We start from the raw sequence: 16,653 nt of genomic DNA on the forward strand, positions 1-16,653 counted from the left end.
CCTGTATCAATTTCCTTCTCCGGCTTTATAAGCCTAGTAATATCAAACGCAATTCTAATTGGGGTCTCGTGTGGACCGGGTGTAACTTGTAATAAATAAAGTAACCGTTTAACCCATTGCTTACTGGAACCTGGTGGTCCCTGTGTTAAGCCTATGGGAATTAGATAATTCAGTAGTCAACGGGTTAAGTTGCCTTTTTTACACGAGAATTTCACTGACAGGCATTGTGTGAAACATCTGAGGGAGTTGTAGCTATTAAGAACTGTATTGAAGCATCAAAATTAATAGGTCTATGCGGTTTGTGGCTGTTTTTTGTAGATTGCGTGGTTGTTGTTTTTTGCACTATACATTCGCATGATACAAACGTTATGTAATCGATGTATTGTAAGGCTTTATACATTTGTTTTCTTCTTCTTCTTCTTCTTCTTCTTCTTCTTTCTTCTTTCATTCCTTCTTTCTTTCGGCCTCTTTGTCTAGATCTGTTTTCACAATGGAGACACCACGTAGTGTATGCGGTTGTGTGTTCACCCTCCTCTTCCTATTGCCCGCGCTATCACTGGGCGCTTCTACCAAGCCCGTTCCCGAACAGGTTAAATATGTCGGCATCTCCTACGACATCATCAAGGGAAACCCCGAGGGTAACCAAAAGACTGGAGGGGTCGACCCCGGGCTCTTGACGACTCGGCGTGTCTTGAAACTCACCTACGACAACGGGAAAGTGACGGCCGACAACGAGTACCGAGTGCCCGACGAAGTGGATTTCGTGCGACGTAGTAGCTCTTACACGTCGCAAGAGAAAGATACGTTTTACGGAACGAAGAGCTACGCCAAGAAGCTCTCCCATCAGGTGAATGTCGATGGTAAGCTGCTCGTTTTGTATCCATAGGATCCATAGGTATCTGTGTATTGCTATTCTTTTTATTTTAATCCGGTTCCTACGTTGTTTAATCTTTGCTGGTTCGAAACCCTGACAAAACATAGGATAGAAAATTCAGTTTCCCAGTCAGTATGTAAGAAAACCTTTAAAGTCACACAGTTTTGAGTTTCGACATAGATGACGTCATGAAAGTTTAATTCATTGCGCCTTGAGACACGCACGGATATTTCGTTTTTTCGTTTTCTGTATAAATAAAGGGTAAGGATGGAGCAAAATCTATAATTTTAAATTGGTTTTAGGACAATTACCCCCTGAACAATCACCCCCGGACAATTACCCCCGGGAAACTACCCGCCAATGACAATTACCCCCCCCCCCCCCCCGAAATTACATCCCGAGGACAACCACCCCAAAGACAACTACCCCTGGAAAATTACCCCCGGCCAATGGAAAATTACCCCACCCCTAAAATAACCCTAGGTAAATTACCCCCCCCCCAGGACAACCTAGGACAATCTAAGACAACCAACCCCGAGAGAATTAACCCCACCCCCCCCCCCCTTCCCGAAAATTACCCCTGTTCATTAAAGGGGAAGTCTGCCCTGATTTTCTTCGGGGGGGAGAGGTAATTGTCCTCTGAGGGGGATTTTCCTAGGGGGTAATTTTCCGGGTGATAATTGTCCTCGGGGGGGGGGGGGGGTCGATGTCCTTGGGGGATAATATTTAGGGAGGTAATATTCCAGGGGGTTATTGTCCTTGGGGGTAGTTTTCCGGGAGTAACTTTCCGGAGGGTTATTGTCCAGGGGTTAATTGTCCTGATACGGCTGAAATCCCCGTTATCATTATTCCGTGCTTTGACATTTCCGAGTTCAGTTCTATTGAAAATCCAGGCGTCAAGGCCTTATATAGTAGTTAAAGATAAACTGCAGTACTGGTAAAAAAAAAAATTAATTCTCACAGAATCAAACGAAACTTACACTGAATGTTCAAGAATACAAATAAATGACATGTGCCAAACAATGTTGGAAGATAATGTATACTGGCTGGGTAATGAGCATAGAAAGACAAGGAAATCAAGGTAGTACTAGCCCCGACACCATGTGTGTTGTCCCATGTATAGCTTTCTATGTGAGTGCTTGTTACTTTACCAAGACTCGGTCAAATTTATTATGAGTTTGATGACTCCAGAACCTTGCAGTGCACACCAATACTTACATGCTACATGATCAACTGTTTCTGATCCTTTCACACCTTTTCTTTCACAATGCAATCGCATTTCCAGTACTAAAGTTTATCTTTAAGAACCAGTTTACTGTTGATTATGTCTGTCTTTAGAAGCTGATCATTAGCTTGTATGGTCTATCCTGCTATGGCATGCATTTCTTCTCACCTTTTATATATTCCATTAATATGCCAAGCTATACATGACTCCACGAATAGTATAATTGATAAGTTTTGTATTTTTGTCCCTTTCATTTTTTCTTTTCACTCTTTAGTTGACGTTTCAGCTGTCTTCGCTAGCTTCCAGTTTGCTGCCAGCCATCGTAAGAAAGCTTTCCTTACACGTTAATTATAAAGGGGGGTCATGCTATGTGTAGGCGGAACGTTGTCAGTTGGGCCTATCGACAATCATTTAGGATTAAACTGTCTATCCGATTTGTTACCACGCTCAGCGGTGGTTCCAGGATTTTGTAAAATGGGGGTGGCTCAATTCCGAAGAATTTCGGACGGGAATTTTTTGTTTTAAATAGAATAAACACAAAAAATAACAATTAAGAATAATCCCATAGTAATCCCATAGGTGCCTCTTGGGGCATGCCAAATGCGTTTAAAAAGTGTGGGGGGCCCGTTGTAATGTCCCCCCCCCCCTCGGTATATAAGCCAGTATTAACACCATTTTGTCTCACAAAATGGACGCCTATAGCCCGCTCCATTATGCTTAACTGATTTGTTTCAGTTTAATCTAAAAATTAATTATTTTTAAGTATTAATAAAAAATATCGCACTTCTTTTTTAGAAATTTATTTTTTTATTTTCGAACGATTTTCTAGTAAATTGGCACAGAACATTTTCACTATTAGCATCAATCAATCAGTGTTGATGTTGTCATAGTTGTTATCTTTATTACCATCATCATTTTATCAATATTGTTATTGACCACGAATCTTACGGCAACTCTTTTTTATAATCACCTTGCAATGAATGTAATGCTTTAAAAATGATACGATAATCATATTACAAGGATCACACAAATTCAAGTAATATTTACGATAATACATGTGTTCGAACCGGTTCGTACTCAATGAACTTAATATTCTACAGAATTTGTTCAATCTTACAAAATTTTCCTTTGAGAGTTTCAGTTGTTTTCTCTTTACGAGGTAGGTCTATTTCAAATTATCTAGACCTCATGATCATAATGGAAAGCGACTTATATGTGTGTATTTAAGGTAACTTAAAGATTGTTATAAAACCTTCTTCAGAATAGTGCTAGAGTCGTCAACGTTACAATGTGCAGATGACAAGTATTCGTAATATGCATACTTCTTTTTACATTAAAAAAAAAGAAAATCAGACAATGCTTTGTACATAAAAAAAAATTAAACTTTTTTAAAATTAAACACAGTACTATAGCCCAGAAGAAAAAAAACACAGAGGATAAGTGTCGATCAAAGGTGTCAAAATGTATCTTTTTTTAACACTTCATTTTTCCATGCTTGCAGAATACCAGTCCATCAAGAATGATGAAAGTACCAAGGGTTACGTGTACTTCTCAGAGCAAACGATCGAGAACTATGGCAGTATTCGCTACCTGACGACCCTGGCCAACACTGACGGGTTCGAGCCCAGTCGAGAGTTCCGTGTTGCCGTCTGCGGTCTGCCCACTACCTACGACAGAGCGGCCTACATGACGTTCCTCTCCGACTGGGGAACGGTGAGGCTTTCCTCCCCTTTAGTTATGATGATGATGATGGTGATGATGATGATGATGATGATGATGATGATGATGATGATAATGATGATCATGATCATGATCCTGATGATGATTATTATAATAATGACAATGATCACAACAACAACAATAATAGTAATGATGATAATAATATTGTATTAATGATAATGTTAATGATAATAATAATAGTAATAATAATAATAATTACACTAATAATGATAATGATGATTGCAATAATAATAATAATAAATAATCATCGTTATCATCATAATTAAAAAAACAGATAATGATAACAATAACAATAATTGAAGTAATAATGATAATCATAACAACAATCATCATCATAATAAAGATAATAATAATATTACCAATACTATTAATACTACTACTAATAATAACATTATACTATTGTTCTTCTAGAACCGAACCGCGCCTGCCTTTGGCATGTTTGGCTACACATTAGACTAGTCTCTCTCTATACAGGTGTAGGAAATGGATAAATGGTAAAAGAACGAGCCAATGATTCACAGCAATACTTATTTATATATATATTGATCATGGATCATTTTGCTTTCAGTTCGTGTAACCGTCAATAACACATGGTGGTTCAAAGGACCACTGACGCAAAGTCAAATGCCAGAACGGTCGATTCCCAGTTTGATTTCTATTTTTAAAAGAAGGAAATACAGATGGCCTTTACAACTTTCCTTCCTTTAAAGACGTTTGTATCTTTTTGTCTTGTTTTACCAATGTAGCACGTTGTGACGGAAGCTCAATTGGGGTCTCGTTCGGGCACAACCTATCGTGAGGACACGTCATCTTTCATCAAAGATTCCACGCGAGATGTAAGTGATAACGTGAACCATAGCTTATTTAGAGAGAAAGTTGTGACAAGAACACGCGCGTACGCGTTTATGATTATTTTTGGAGTTTTGGAGTGAACTGAACAGTATTTACTTAAACCCTCTTGAACGTGTATGTGTTTGTGTGTGTGGGTGGGTGTGTGTATGTGTGTGTGCGTGGGTTTGTGTGTATGTGTGTGTGCGTGCGTGTGTGCGTGTGCGTGTGCGTGTGCGTGTGTATATGTGTGTAATTGGGTTCTTACAGACGTGTATCAATCAGATATTATTATTTACGTCTGGGGACTGACCTTTAACGTCACCACCCGAAAGACGTAGTTTGAACCATGATTTATATTCATTTTTTCTCGCACGAACATCTATCACACCTTGTCCCGGTCCCTTGTTCTTCAAACAGATGTCCAACAGCGTAAGTGTTGGAGGTAGCTACAAAATCGTCTCTGCATCGTTATCAGTGAACATGGACAGGTTCACCAAGACTGCAGCGTCGCAGGACAAGTTCGGCAAAGTCTACAAAGAGTACACAGTGGGCAGCCTGGAGTATAATGGTACGTGTATTTTTTGAAAATTGGTACTAATTCTTAAAGCCATACTGTACTAGAAGCACTACTGTATCGCAAAATGCCCTCAATGGCCTTCTCATGTCAACTGTAGCTCGCTGCTTCCCTAGCTGCGATGTTGGTTCTCACATCTAGTCCTGTGTCTGCGAATTAAGTATTGTGTAACGTACTGTTGGCAAGTTGACCATGCGGTGGCTCCGTGCAATAAACAGAGCGCTAGGGAGGAAGGGTACATCATCAGAGCAGTATTGCTTTAAAGGAACATTATCGCAGCTACTTTTAACAAATCAACCTAAGGCAATTCCAATGGCCTTGTACGACACTCTTTAAAATGTGCGAATTTAACAATGACATATTCCTTAATTCGAACCTGATTTCTATAGGGTATTACCATAGCGTATCGAAATCGCTCTTGAGTTGAGTTTTCGAAAGTATTTGCGATTGGGTTTAGGGTTCCAAACAACAATAACAACAGCAACAACAGCAGCAGCACCAGTTGCAACAAGTTCTGGTGTCGGACTCGTCAATATGACTGTCATCCTCCTAAAGAAGATGAGAGCATACTGATCGAAACGTCGGCAACCTAGATCTCGTACCGGAGCTCACCAGCCCGTTCATTGCTCTTATTCCTTTGACAAAATATCTCAGTGTAACCCTATAACTTTTACCTAAAATTAAGTTCTGTGCGATAGAAAGTTCATCTTACTATTATATATCGAATATTTATTGATGAACTTTGAAAATTACTTCCATATGCTAAAATCTTAAGCACTCCTGTGGTATAAAACGTCTTATTTCTTGTACAAACATGCGTTTATATCGAATATATTCTCATTTGATTTGCATATTCTGTAAGTTGCGTGCAATTAAGCCATCGAGTGCTATTCACAAAGTTTAACAATCCATGAATTAAAAGATAAATAGTTAACCGTTAATTTTGTCATCGTACCCGTTAGCGCTCGTTAAAAGACAAAAAAAAAAAAATCTTGTTTTCTTTTTCCTCATCAACTTTCTGAATGTCTTCTAGAACCCATCAGCATAGATCTCATAGGGCTCAATGAAGTGTTGGATTCCAAGTTCTGGACCAGACAGACGGACTATGAAACCAGCGGAGATTGCCCAGCCAATTGGCAAAGAGGAACTATCCAAGCAAACATCTTGACAGCTTTCAATGATTATCCCGCTTACAATGATGTCACTCCTAGTGAAGGTAATAATTATATGTAGCTTTTAGCTGACGATTTTTCACTTTGTACACGGGGCATTGTTTGGCTGACGCAAAGAAGTAGGATGTCCAAGCTGTTTGGCTGACGCAAAGAGGTAGGATGTCTAAGCTGTTTGGCTGACGTAAAGAGATAGGATGTCCAAGCTGTTTGGCTGACGTAAAGAGGTAGGATGTCCAAGCTGTTTGGCTGACGTAAAGAGGTAGGATGTCCAAGCTGTTTGGCTGACACAAAGAGGTGGGATGTCCAAGCTCTTTGGCTGACGCAAAGAGGTGGGATGTCCAAGCTCTTTGGCTGACGTAAAGAGGTAGGATGTCCAAGCTCTTTGGCTGACGCAAAGAGGTGGGATGTCCAAGCTCTTTGGCTGACGTAAAGAGGTAGGATGTCCAAGCTCTTTGGCTGACGTAAAGAGGTAGGATGTCCAAGCTGTTTGGCTGACGCAAAGAGGTAGGATGTCCAAGCTGTTTGGCTGAGAATCATGTAAATACCGAGTACTGAATTATAATGACTCAGTTAAACGCGACGCGATGATGTAGTCAAGATAATAGAGAGAATAAAATTACTGGAGTATACTGCAAAATTGTTTCCTTCTGTAAACTTGACTCTAGTTCAAACCGAAGTCCAGCAAAGGGCAACTATTACTTTTTTTAAAAGCAATATAACAGATTTGATTCATGTATTCACTTCTCGAATATTGTACTCTGAGTCATGCATCATGGCAATGCATTACAAATGTTAATTGATTGGTAACTTGGTTTATGTGAAAATGTATTTGTATATTCTGTATTAAATGTGAATCTTATTTGCAGTTGTTTGTTTATGTGAGGAAAGAATAAAAACTTTATGTAAACAAATTATTGGTTCTTTCTTGTCGATTTTGGTAGACATTCAGGTGGAAATGACGCTGACATGGCCGGACGGAAAATACGCGCTTCCCGAGGCGGCGACACTAGCAGGGGATACCTGCCCGGCATCACCATTTACGTGGGACTTCGGCATGCTGTACCAGTACACGGACACAGCCGGGGCCAACACATGCTCCAAGGGGAATCATCTGACCAACTATTGTGACAATGAGTCCTTGAGGAGCTACTACTGCGTCAAGTCCACCCCAAAAGCTTCATCAAGCTCGTGGTCTTGGATGCCTGGTGTGTACTGCATCTACAAAGTTGGCACAACTTGTCCAGACGGTAAGTCTCATGTTAAAGGGATTGGATATTGCCAAATCCTCTGAGGGGGAGGGTGGGTCGATGGAAGGCCATCTCTATAAAGGCCATATGTGTCTTCAGTGACAACATACATGAATACATCTCTCTCTATCTCTCTCTTTAGAAAGAACATTGTGTTGTATAGCCTAGTCTCTTGTCTTCAGTGGCGAGGTTATTTGTTTCCATTGGATGGCATTGATTATAGGTTTGACTGATCAAATATTGTATCAAATATTCTAGGGTTCACGAGTGGTAACATCAGATGGAACGATGTAAGTAGAGCGGTTGACCCGGACTATAACACAATGCCCTCGGGGACCTATACCGGTGGACCAACAGAAATCGAGTACTGTTGCCGTGAAGACGGCAGTGCCGCCAACCCAATCATCCTACCAGCGGGAAGCAGCTTTTACCTCATGAAATTCCATGGGGCATGTCAGACGGTAAGTGTCTAGAGGGTCACTTGACTCATCTTCAAATGGCTGAGGGTTCGAACCCTATCCCGGTACTAACGTTCTTTGAGGGTTCGAATCTATGTGCGGTACGTATCCTTTCAAGGTGCCTGCCAAAACCTAACAACACTAGACAGGTAGTAAAGCTGCGATTTCACCTACTGTAATTTTTCCGTATTTATTCACAGTGGGTCGCACACATGACTGGCTCTACTGTCGAAAATTGAAGTATTTTAGACTTTTAATAAATTCTACATCAAGAACATGAAATCTCCTTGATAATAGAAAATATGAATGATTTGAACTAACATTTTGTGCCTTTTGAAATAACTTTTTAAAAATATTTTCAATGATGCTAAAGGCTTTCCCTGATCGTCAAGTCCAACTTAGAGTTAAGTTCAACTTAGGATCTTTGTGAAACACCCCCTGGTGTAGAATGGCAGATGTGGATTAATATCTTGCCAACAGACGTCAGTGCCGGGCTGGGATTCGAACCCTCAACCCTTTTATTGAGAATCAAGTGAACGAACCTCTATACCACGACACGTCCACATCTCCTTCTCTAGTTTGGTATACCAGACCTGTCTACCTGGCACTTTGAAGGTACTTGGTAACATTATTCAGATGAGAGAAGACGGTGCTAAGGTAGTGGCTTCAATGCTATATAGATGTACAATAAAGATGGTCTGAAAATTTGAGTGACAACAGACCATTATTCATGATTCATGATTCAGGAACAACTGAGATCTGATCTATTCAAAGATGGTTAGGAGAATTTATTGTAAGAGGGTGTCGCACAGTGATGCCTTCAAAGAAAACCATAAATATCTTTGTGGTTTGAGAATGTTTTCGGGATTTTTTTTTTACATCGTAGAGGGTTAGTACAGATAAAGGAATTTAACATTTCATACACAAATTACGTAGTTTTCTCATCAACCTTCAACAATGTTACCGAGTAACTTAAAGCGCTAATAGAACAGGCATTTTGTTTTAAGTTGGCTCTCCTCAATTAGAGGTTTTTAATGAGTACCTGGCAGCATGTATTCCTTGAAAAGGTACGGTGCGCTGATATTCAGTGGCCTCTGAGATACAATATAAGATGTTACACTCAAATATGAACGAGGCTTTACAAGTAGTCTTGACATTTTTCGTGTAGGTACTTGGCATGACTGTAACGGAGGAATCTCTCGAGTGGGCTACCATGGAAGCCAATCCCACCACGATGCAGGATGGAGAACATCCTAAACCCGGCAATACGGGCCATAATGTCAAGATCTTCTACTGCTTCTATCAACCAGAAACGGCTACGAAGAAAAGCGTTGGTCTCCTGGCCGAGGGTGCAGGTGAAGTAAAGAAAGAACTGGAAGAAGTCAAAAAGCTCGTCAACTTGCTAGAAAACCAGCTCGATCATAGTAAGAGAGTTGCACTTAAGAAGGAAGATGAGGGTGATGAAGATGATATGGAATTGAGAGGATTCAGTGAAAGGGATGAGTGGAGTGCCCGTGAGGAGTGGAGTGCAAGAGAAGAGGATCTAGTGGAGGAGGATAATATGGAATTGAGAGGAGGCAGTGAAAGGGATGAGTGGAGTGCCCGTGAGGAGTGGAGTGCCCGTGAGGAGTGGAGTGCAAGAGAAGAGGATCTAGTGGAGGAGGATAATATGGAATTGAAAGGATTCAGTGAAAAGGATGAGTGGAGTGCCCGTGAGGAGTGGAGTGCCCGTGAGGAGTGGAGTGCAAGAGAAGAGGATCTAGTGGAGGATGAACAGCGTGGCGAAGAAGACAATGGGAATTCCCACTTCAAGAAATGGGAACGGCTCCTCGAACTGCTTGAAAAGGCAATTGCAAGGGAAGACGACATGGCGGGTGACGTCGAGGATAAGCGTGGTGAGCTTGCGCCGGAGAATGAGTTAAGTGAAGAAGACACTTCAGTTGAGATTGAGGACAAGAAGTTCAAGGAAATGGTGCGGGATTTGAAACTTGAGCTGCTCCTGCGTGAAATAAAGAAGGAGGATGAGGAGGAGGAGGATGATATGGAATTGAGAGGATTCAGTGAAAAGGATGAGTGGAGTGCCCGTGAGGAGTGGAGTGCCCGTGAGGAGTGGAGTGCAAGAGAAGAGGATCTAGTGGAGGAGGATAATATGGAATTGAAAGGATTCAGTGAAAAGGATGAGTGGAGTGCCCGTGAGGAGTGGAGTGCCCGTGAGGAGTGGAGTGCAAGAGAAGAGGATCTAGTGGAGGATGAACAGCGTGGCGAAGAAGACAATGGGAATTCCCACTTCAAGAAATGGGAACGGCTCCTCGAACTGCTTGAAAAGGCAATTGCAAGGGAAGACGACATGGCGGGTGACGTCGAGGATAAGCGTGGTGAGCTTGCGCCGGAGAATGAGTTAAGTGAAGAAGACACTTCAGTTGAGATTGGAGACAAGAAGTTCAAGGAAATGGTGCGGGATTTGAAACTTGAGCTGCTCCTGCATGAAATAAAGAAGGAGGATGAAGAGGAGGATGATATGGAATTGAGAAGAGCCAGTGAATGGGATGAGGGGGAGGATAATATGGAATTGAGAGGAGGCAGTGAAAGGGATGAGTGGAGTGCCCGTGAGGAGTGGAGTGCCCGTGAGGAGTGGAGTGCAAGAGAAGAGGATCTAGTGGAGGAGGATAATATGGAATTGAAAGGATTCAGTGAAAAGGATGAGTGGAGTGCCCGTGAGGAGTGGAGTGCAAGAGAAGAGGATCTAGTGGAGGATGAACAGCGTGGCGAAGAAGACAATGGGAATTCCCACTTCAAGAAATGGGAACGGCTCCTCGAACTGCTTGAAAAGGCAATTGCAAGGGAAGACGACATGGCGGGTGACGTCGAGGATAAGCGTGGTGAGCTTGCGCCGGAGAATGAGTTAAGTGAAGAAGACACTTCAGTTGAGATTGAGGACAAGAAGTTCAAGGAAATGGTGCGGGATTTGAAACTTGAGCTGCTCCTGCGTGAAATAAAGAAGGAGGATGAGGAGGAGGAGGATGATATGGAATTGAGAGGATTCAGTGAAAAGGATGAGTGGAGTGCCCGTGAGGAGTGGAGTGCCCGTGAGGAGTGGAGTGCAAGAGAAGAGGATCTAGTGGAGGAGGATAATATGGAATTGAAAGGATTCAGTGAAAAGGATGAGTGGAGTGCCCGTGAGGAGTGGAGTGCCCGTGAGGAGTGGAGTGCAAGAGAAGAGGATCTAGTGGAGGATGAACAGCGTGGCGAAGAAGACAATGGGAATTCCCACTTCAAGAAATGGGAACGGCTCCTCGAACTGCTTGAAAAGGCAATTGCAAGGGAAGACGACATGGCGGGTGACGTCGAGGATAAGCGTGGTGAGCTTGCGCCGGAGAATGAGTTAAGTGAAGAAGACACTTCAGTTGAGATTGAGGACAAGAAGTTCAAGGAAATGGTGCGGGATTTGAAACTTGAGCTGCTCTTGCGTGAAATAAAGAAGGAGGATGAAGAGGAGGATGATATGGAATTGAGAAGAGCCAGTGAATGGGATGAGGGGGAGGATAATATGGAATTGAGAGGAGGCAGTGAAAGGGATGAGTGGAGTGCCCGTGAGGAGTGGAGTGCCCGTGAGGAGTGGAGTGCAAGAGAAGAGGATCTAGTGGAGGAGGATAATATGGAATTGAAAGGATTCAGTGAAAGGGATGAGTGGAGTGCCCGTGAGGAGTGGAGTGCCCGTGAGGAGTGGAGCGCAAGAGAGGAGGATCTAGTGGAGGATGAACAGCGTGGCGAAGAAGACAATGGCAATGTCGACGTCAAGAAATGGGAACGGCTCCTCGAACTGCTGGAAAAGGCAATTGCACCCTAACTGCATGGATGAGGATTACATATAATCTATAGGGTGGGCTGACTTGGGCAAATGTGATATCTATTGGGCGGATAGGCTTGGAAAAGTAGGATCATGTAGGTGTTTGGGGGGCTTATAGCATGGGGTAAAGCAATTTATTAGTGGATATGCATGTAAAAGACTGCCGTGCAGTCTGGTGACTATTACGATGTATGCATTTTGTGTTGGTTAAGTGGGAACTCTCTCTCCATCTCTCTCTCTCTCTCTTCTCTCTCTCTCTCTCTCTTCTCTCTCTCTCTCTCTTCTCTCTCTCTCTCTCCATCTCTCTCTCTCTCAATTTTCCGCACCACTCCAAATTACGGGACAACGGGGGTCAAATTTGCCGAAGTTACGGTGACGACACAACATGTGGACCCAACCAGTTCACCTATATAGCTGAGGCGATGAGCGGTGCTTAATTAATGCAAAGTCATTGAATTTTATTGGGACCCCCCCCCCCTCCCATTCGTATGCATGTGCGTGTGGGTGCGCGATGCGTAATGGTATGAGTCCGTGTGTGTGGGGGGGGGAATACAATTCCTACCTCAAGCAGGAGGTACTGCATGTTATGTTTTTGTATTTTGCGGGGGCAGAATATGGGGGCATGCCCCCTTATGCCCCCTGTCTACGCCTATGGGATTATGATTTAGGTTGTTGACAATATAAAATAAATCAAATTGCGCTTCTGAAGGTAAATTTCACAAAGTAATCATTTATTTCAATAGAGAAGCAATAACATCAACCTGTACACTTCCAAATGAATTTAGTGCACAGCCGTCATAAATCCTTTCTTTGAAAAAAAGAACTACATTTCAAATCTGATCTATTTAATGTAAAGTACATGTAAAGTACACAATGTAAAGTGAACATTTACTATTCCTACTATGTAAACAAATTATAAGGGACCAGCTATAGGCGTGGGATTTGGTAGGTCTTGATCTACTGAAGTTCTGAAGACCTGGGGCGGTATTCTGAACCCTGTGTTATCTCTAATATTGTTGTATCTTTGAAGATAAGATAAAGTTGGTATTCTGAACATTGTTGTAACTTTTGTGTTATCTTTTGTTGTATCTTTTCTCTCATCTCATTGGCCGCGCCTGCGCTCATAATTTGGTGCGCTTGTAATTGTGCGTATTATTAATAAAGTGGCGTTTAATCCTCATTTGCATATGCGCACGAGAAATTATGTCGAGATAGTTGGTATTCTGAAAGTTGTTGTATCTTTTATCTTATCTTATCTTGCATGGTATTTACAACAATACTTACAACAGGTAGGGGGTTGTTGTATCTTTCGTGGTGATATAATAGCGGCATTTTTTCTTGCCCAGAACCAACTTAGTGCCAATAGACGAGTTAGAAGAAGGTTGTGTGTTGACTGGAGACATCAAAGATGAGAAATTTCTAAGAAATTACATGCTAGGATATGACGATTTTAATGCTCTCATCTCTGTGATGTCTCTTGAAAGCGTGACTTGTCTTTATGATCCATGTGCCACATGCTCAGCGCATATGAGGACGCGCATATATAATAAGCGCTCAAATAACTAATTACGCCAAAGATTAGTATGCGCGAAGATGTAGCATAAAGTACTCCAATTGGTTGACCTACTTATCATGCTTATATAAAATAGATTTTGATTGGTAGGGTCCATAAAAATGGGCGTGTCAACAGTGGTCAAAGATAAGATAGAGGCGGTCCTTCAAGAGATAAAACAGGGATAAAACAATGTTCAGAATACCAACTTACAACAATATTAGCGCTGTGTTATCTCTGGAAGATACAACAAAAGATAACACAATACTTACAACAATGTTCAGAATACCGCCCCGGCAGGCGCAGGCGGCGACCGGTAGTCGCGCCAATGGGCATTATTACCCCTTATTTTCTTCCCCGGTCTGGCCCTGAGGGCTACACAAATACCTCTTAACGCGAATACCGTAAAGCAGGATTTTAAATTTTTTTGAAAAAGTACCTTTTTTCTTGAAAATTGCCCAAAATGAACGTTTTTGAATCCTTTAATGCGGCACCGCGCGGACCGCGTCCAATCAATAAATTGGTCGCGCATACCTACAGTATTTATGTTTGACTGAGACCCCCGGGACTTTTTGTGAAAGTGTGCACGATAAGAACAATTTTTAAATATCAAGTTCATCAAAAATGAATAGTCTTTGTGAACCGCTTTCTTTCTACCCACACTTTTCTTTAAACCCTTCAATCTAACTTGAAATTTTATCTTTTAATGCGTTTTAATTTTTGTTTGATTTAATTATATCAGTGCAAGTATATTAATTCATGTGAATTTGTCATGTTTAATCATTGATAAATATAACTATATGCTCTTGCTTTATTTGGCTCATTTCAACCAAGCATGAATTTATGTAGTTCGGCTTTTCAAACTGAAGCGTGTTCTGTGTACTAACGTACCTATTTTTATTTGGTGGTAAATAACTGAATTATGTATTGTGAATATGTTTGGATTGTTTGTTTTTGTAATTTTTACCATGTAGTTTGTCACTTGCCTAGAGGGGTCCTTTGAAATGCAGGCCTTGCGGCTCTGAAGTGACTACCCTGTATTTTAAAGAAGACTGAATAAATCAATCAATCAATTCATCAATGCGTCTATTATTGTGTTAGAGGAAGAGAATCGTGAATAGAAATTGTCTAAAGTTTTTGAGAAATGTTGATTCCGTAGTCCTTAATAATTATTATGTAGACTATTGAGAGGTTTTGGAATCATCAAAACGATGGAAAAACTGACTCAGTTCGCTGAGAATCCCATAAAGTGAAAGGCACCGCACACATATATGTGAATATTGACTACATACTATGCGGAAGGAATTACAAAATTGTTTAAATCTATTGGTAGTCACGTTCGATTATGTAGAGAATGATGAGAAAGCTCAAACAAAAATTGTTCACTTTTAAAAGACCCCAACCTTCCCTTTAAAATGTTTGCAACCACACGACAATGAATAAGTAAAATAAATTGATGGGAACGTGAATAGTCATCTACTTCGTTAATTTGTTTGATTATTCTACTATTTTAAAACAGACATATGGCAAATCCATAATGATAACTCCCGATACGATAACGATTATTATTTATGTTTGATTTGACATATACAAAAAGAGAAACTATTGGTTGGTGAAAGGGGCCATATAATAGCACATATGCTAGTCGAGCCTAACCCCTTAAACGGCTAAACAAAGTATTTTGGTACAAATCAGTTTAGAAAATGTAACAAAACAAAAACTAATGAATTTACTATTACAATCGATACTTAAAAAATAATATACAAACAAATAATGTAAAATAAAAAAATGGGTACATATGCAAATTATTGAACTTGATATTTCATTCATGAGCTTAGACAGACCGCAAAACCATAACCATAGAGGTCTAATAGGAACTGTTTCGAACGCCGTGTACCTGTTCGACGAACCACTCAATCAGCATTTTGACCACGGGCACGATCTAGAATTTGGCCTTCTTCGCTTGGGATAATAAGAGCAATGCGACGAAGAGGACGAACATGACACCACTGACGATTGAGATAATGACGATGGTGGTCATGGAACCTGTTAAGAAACATTAAAAAAAGAAAGTTCCAGAAATATACAAGAAAAAGTAAGAGAAAAAGCACAAAGATACAAAGGAATTGTCGACAATTACTTCCAGTGGCTTCCCTTGATGTAGGTAAATACCTCCCGCCCACTCCCCTACACATGTTTGAAGAGGGTTTGCGTTTGGGCATCCTGGGACATCATGTACCCAACCACTACAGCCATCACACCACAGCCTGGTCCACCAAATATACTCAGATGAGAAAGAAAAAACACTTCCAATATCTAAAACGGTGGGAAGCCCCCACCCCCACCCACCATTCAAAGGCTTATGCATACAAGCACGCACACACACAAATCCGCACAAACACACACACCCGCACAAACACACACACACCCCCACACACACACACACACACACACACACTAATCAACAACAATTTGTCGTGAGTCTATGGCACTCTGGCTTCCATGGGCAAACCAGGTGTTAACACCCGCCCTCGGATGACTCCGCCTCCCCCCCCCCCCCCCCATTTTTAGAAATAAATTACTGCATTACTACATACCCCACTGCCCCTTAACTTAAAATAGAAGATGCTCCTGTATATCGCCATCTTACCATTCTCACACACCCTTCCTGGTCCCGCACCAGTAGGTGAGATATCTGTGTACTCCGGAGGACAAGCGCAGGAGAAAGTTCCAGGCTCGTTGGTGCAAGCCGCCAATGGGGAGCAGTCATTCAGCTCGGCGGAGATGCATTCATTCTGGTCTGAGAGGGAGAGAGGGGGTGGTGATAGAGAAAAGGGGTGACAAAGAGAAAGGGGACGATGAGAGCGACAGAGGAAGAGAGTGGAAGATAGAGAATGTGAGGAACAGAAAGAGAGGAGCAAAGTTTCCATTATAATTGAGAAAAGGGGTATTTTTATTTTGAAAACATTTTGCGTGTGAGAGCCAGTAAAGAAAATGAATACCCGACATTGCAAGTCATCGTGAGACCGTATAGTAAAATCACCAATTTGACATTTTTAAGACTTTTATATAGACAATCCGATTTTGATCAACATACTTTATCTAATTTTTTACTTTTCTACAAAAGCATTTT

The 16,653-nt window shown here is 41.4% G+C and overlaps 2 protein-coding genes across 3 annotated transcripts; one reads left to right on the forward strand and one right to left on the reverse strand.

The window, feature by feature from the left end:
- The first annotated feature begins 478 nt into the window (after positions 1-478).
- LOC576834 (trichohyalin) lies at positions 479-12,242 on the forward strand. Of its 2 annotated transcripts, XM_030987071.1 has the most exons (10): positions 479-860; positions 2,374-2,421; positions 3,601-3,812; positions 4,586-4,675; positions 5,088-5,238; positions 6,278-6,460; positions 7,358-7,663; positions 7,922-8,124; positions 9,290-9,803; positions 10,176-12,242. In XM_030987071.1, exons 1-10 carry the CDS (start codon positions 491-493, stop codon positions 11,966-11,968), a joined length of 3,870 nt encoding a protein of 1,289 aa, XP_030842931.1. In that variant the 5' UTR covers positions 479-490; the 3' UTR covers positions 11,969-12,242. The 2 variants fall into 2 exon arrangements, with proteins under 2 accessions (XP_030842931.1, XP_030842930.1); XM_030987070.1 differs by having other exon boundaries at positions 9,290-12,242.
- Positions 12,243-15,236: 2,994 nt separating this feature from the next.
- Positions 15,237-16,450, reverse strand: LOC115924714. The gene is made up of 2 exons (XM_030987478.1): positions 16,171-16,450; positions 15,237-15,566 (listed from the first exon to the last, which is right to left on the reverse strand). The coding sequence occupies exons 1-2, from the start codon at positions 16,448-16,450 to the stop codon at positions 15,463-15,465; spliced, it is 384 nt and encodes a 127-aa protein (XP_030843338.1). The 3' UTR covers positions 15,237-15,462.
- Positions 16,451-16,653: the final 203 nt, after the last annotated feature.

Source organism: Strongylocentrotus purpuratus, unplaced genomic scaffold (assembly GCF_000002235.5).
Source record: "Strongylocentrotus purpuratus isolate Spur 01 unplaced genomic scaffold, Spur_5.0 spur5_scaffold_16, whole genome shotgun sequence".
NCBI lineage: Eukaryota > Metazoa > Echinodermata > Echinoidea > Camarodonta > Strongylocentrotidae > Strongylocentrotus > Strongylocentrotus purpuratus.

Excerpts from the sequence above, each read along its gene's own strand:
- LOC576834 (XM_030987070.1), top strand. The coding sequence starts at position 491 with ATGGAGACACCACGTAGTGTATGCGGTTGTGTGTTCACCCTCCTCTTC. Across the intron at positions 4,676-5,087 it reads TCAAAGATTCCACGCGAGAT|ATGTCCAACAGCGTAAGTGT; the intron begins GTAAGTGATAAC and ends TTCTTCAAACAG. Across the intron at positions 8,125-9,289 it reads TCCATGGGGCATGTCAGACG|GTACTTGGCATGACTGTAAC; the intron begins GTAAGTGTCTAG and ends TTTTTCGTGTAG.
- LOC115924714 (XM_030987478.1), bottom strand. The coding sequence starts at position 16,450 with ATGGAAACTTTGCTCCTCTCTTTCTGTTCCTCACATTCTCTATCTTCC. Across the intron at positions 15,567-16,170 it reads AGGAAGGGTGTGTGAGAATG|GTTCCATGACCACCATCGTC; the intron begins GTAAGATGGCGA and ends GTTTCTTAACAG.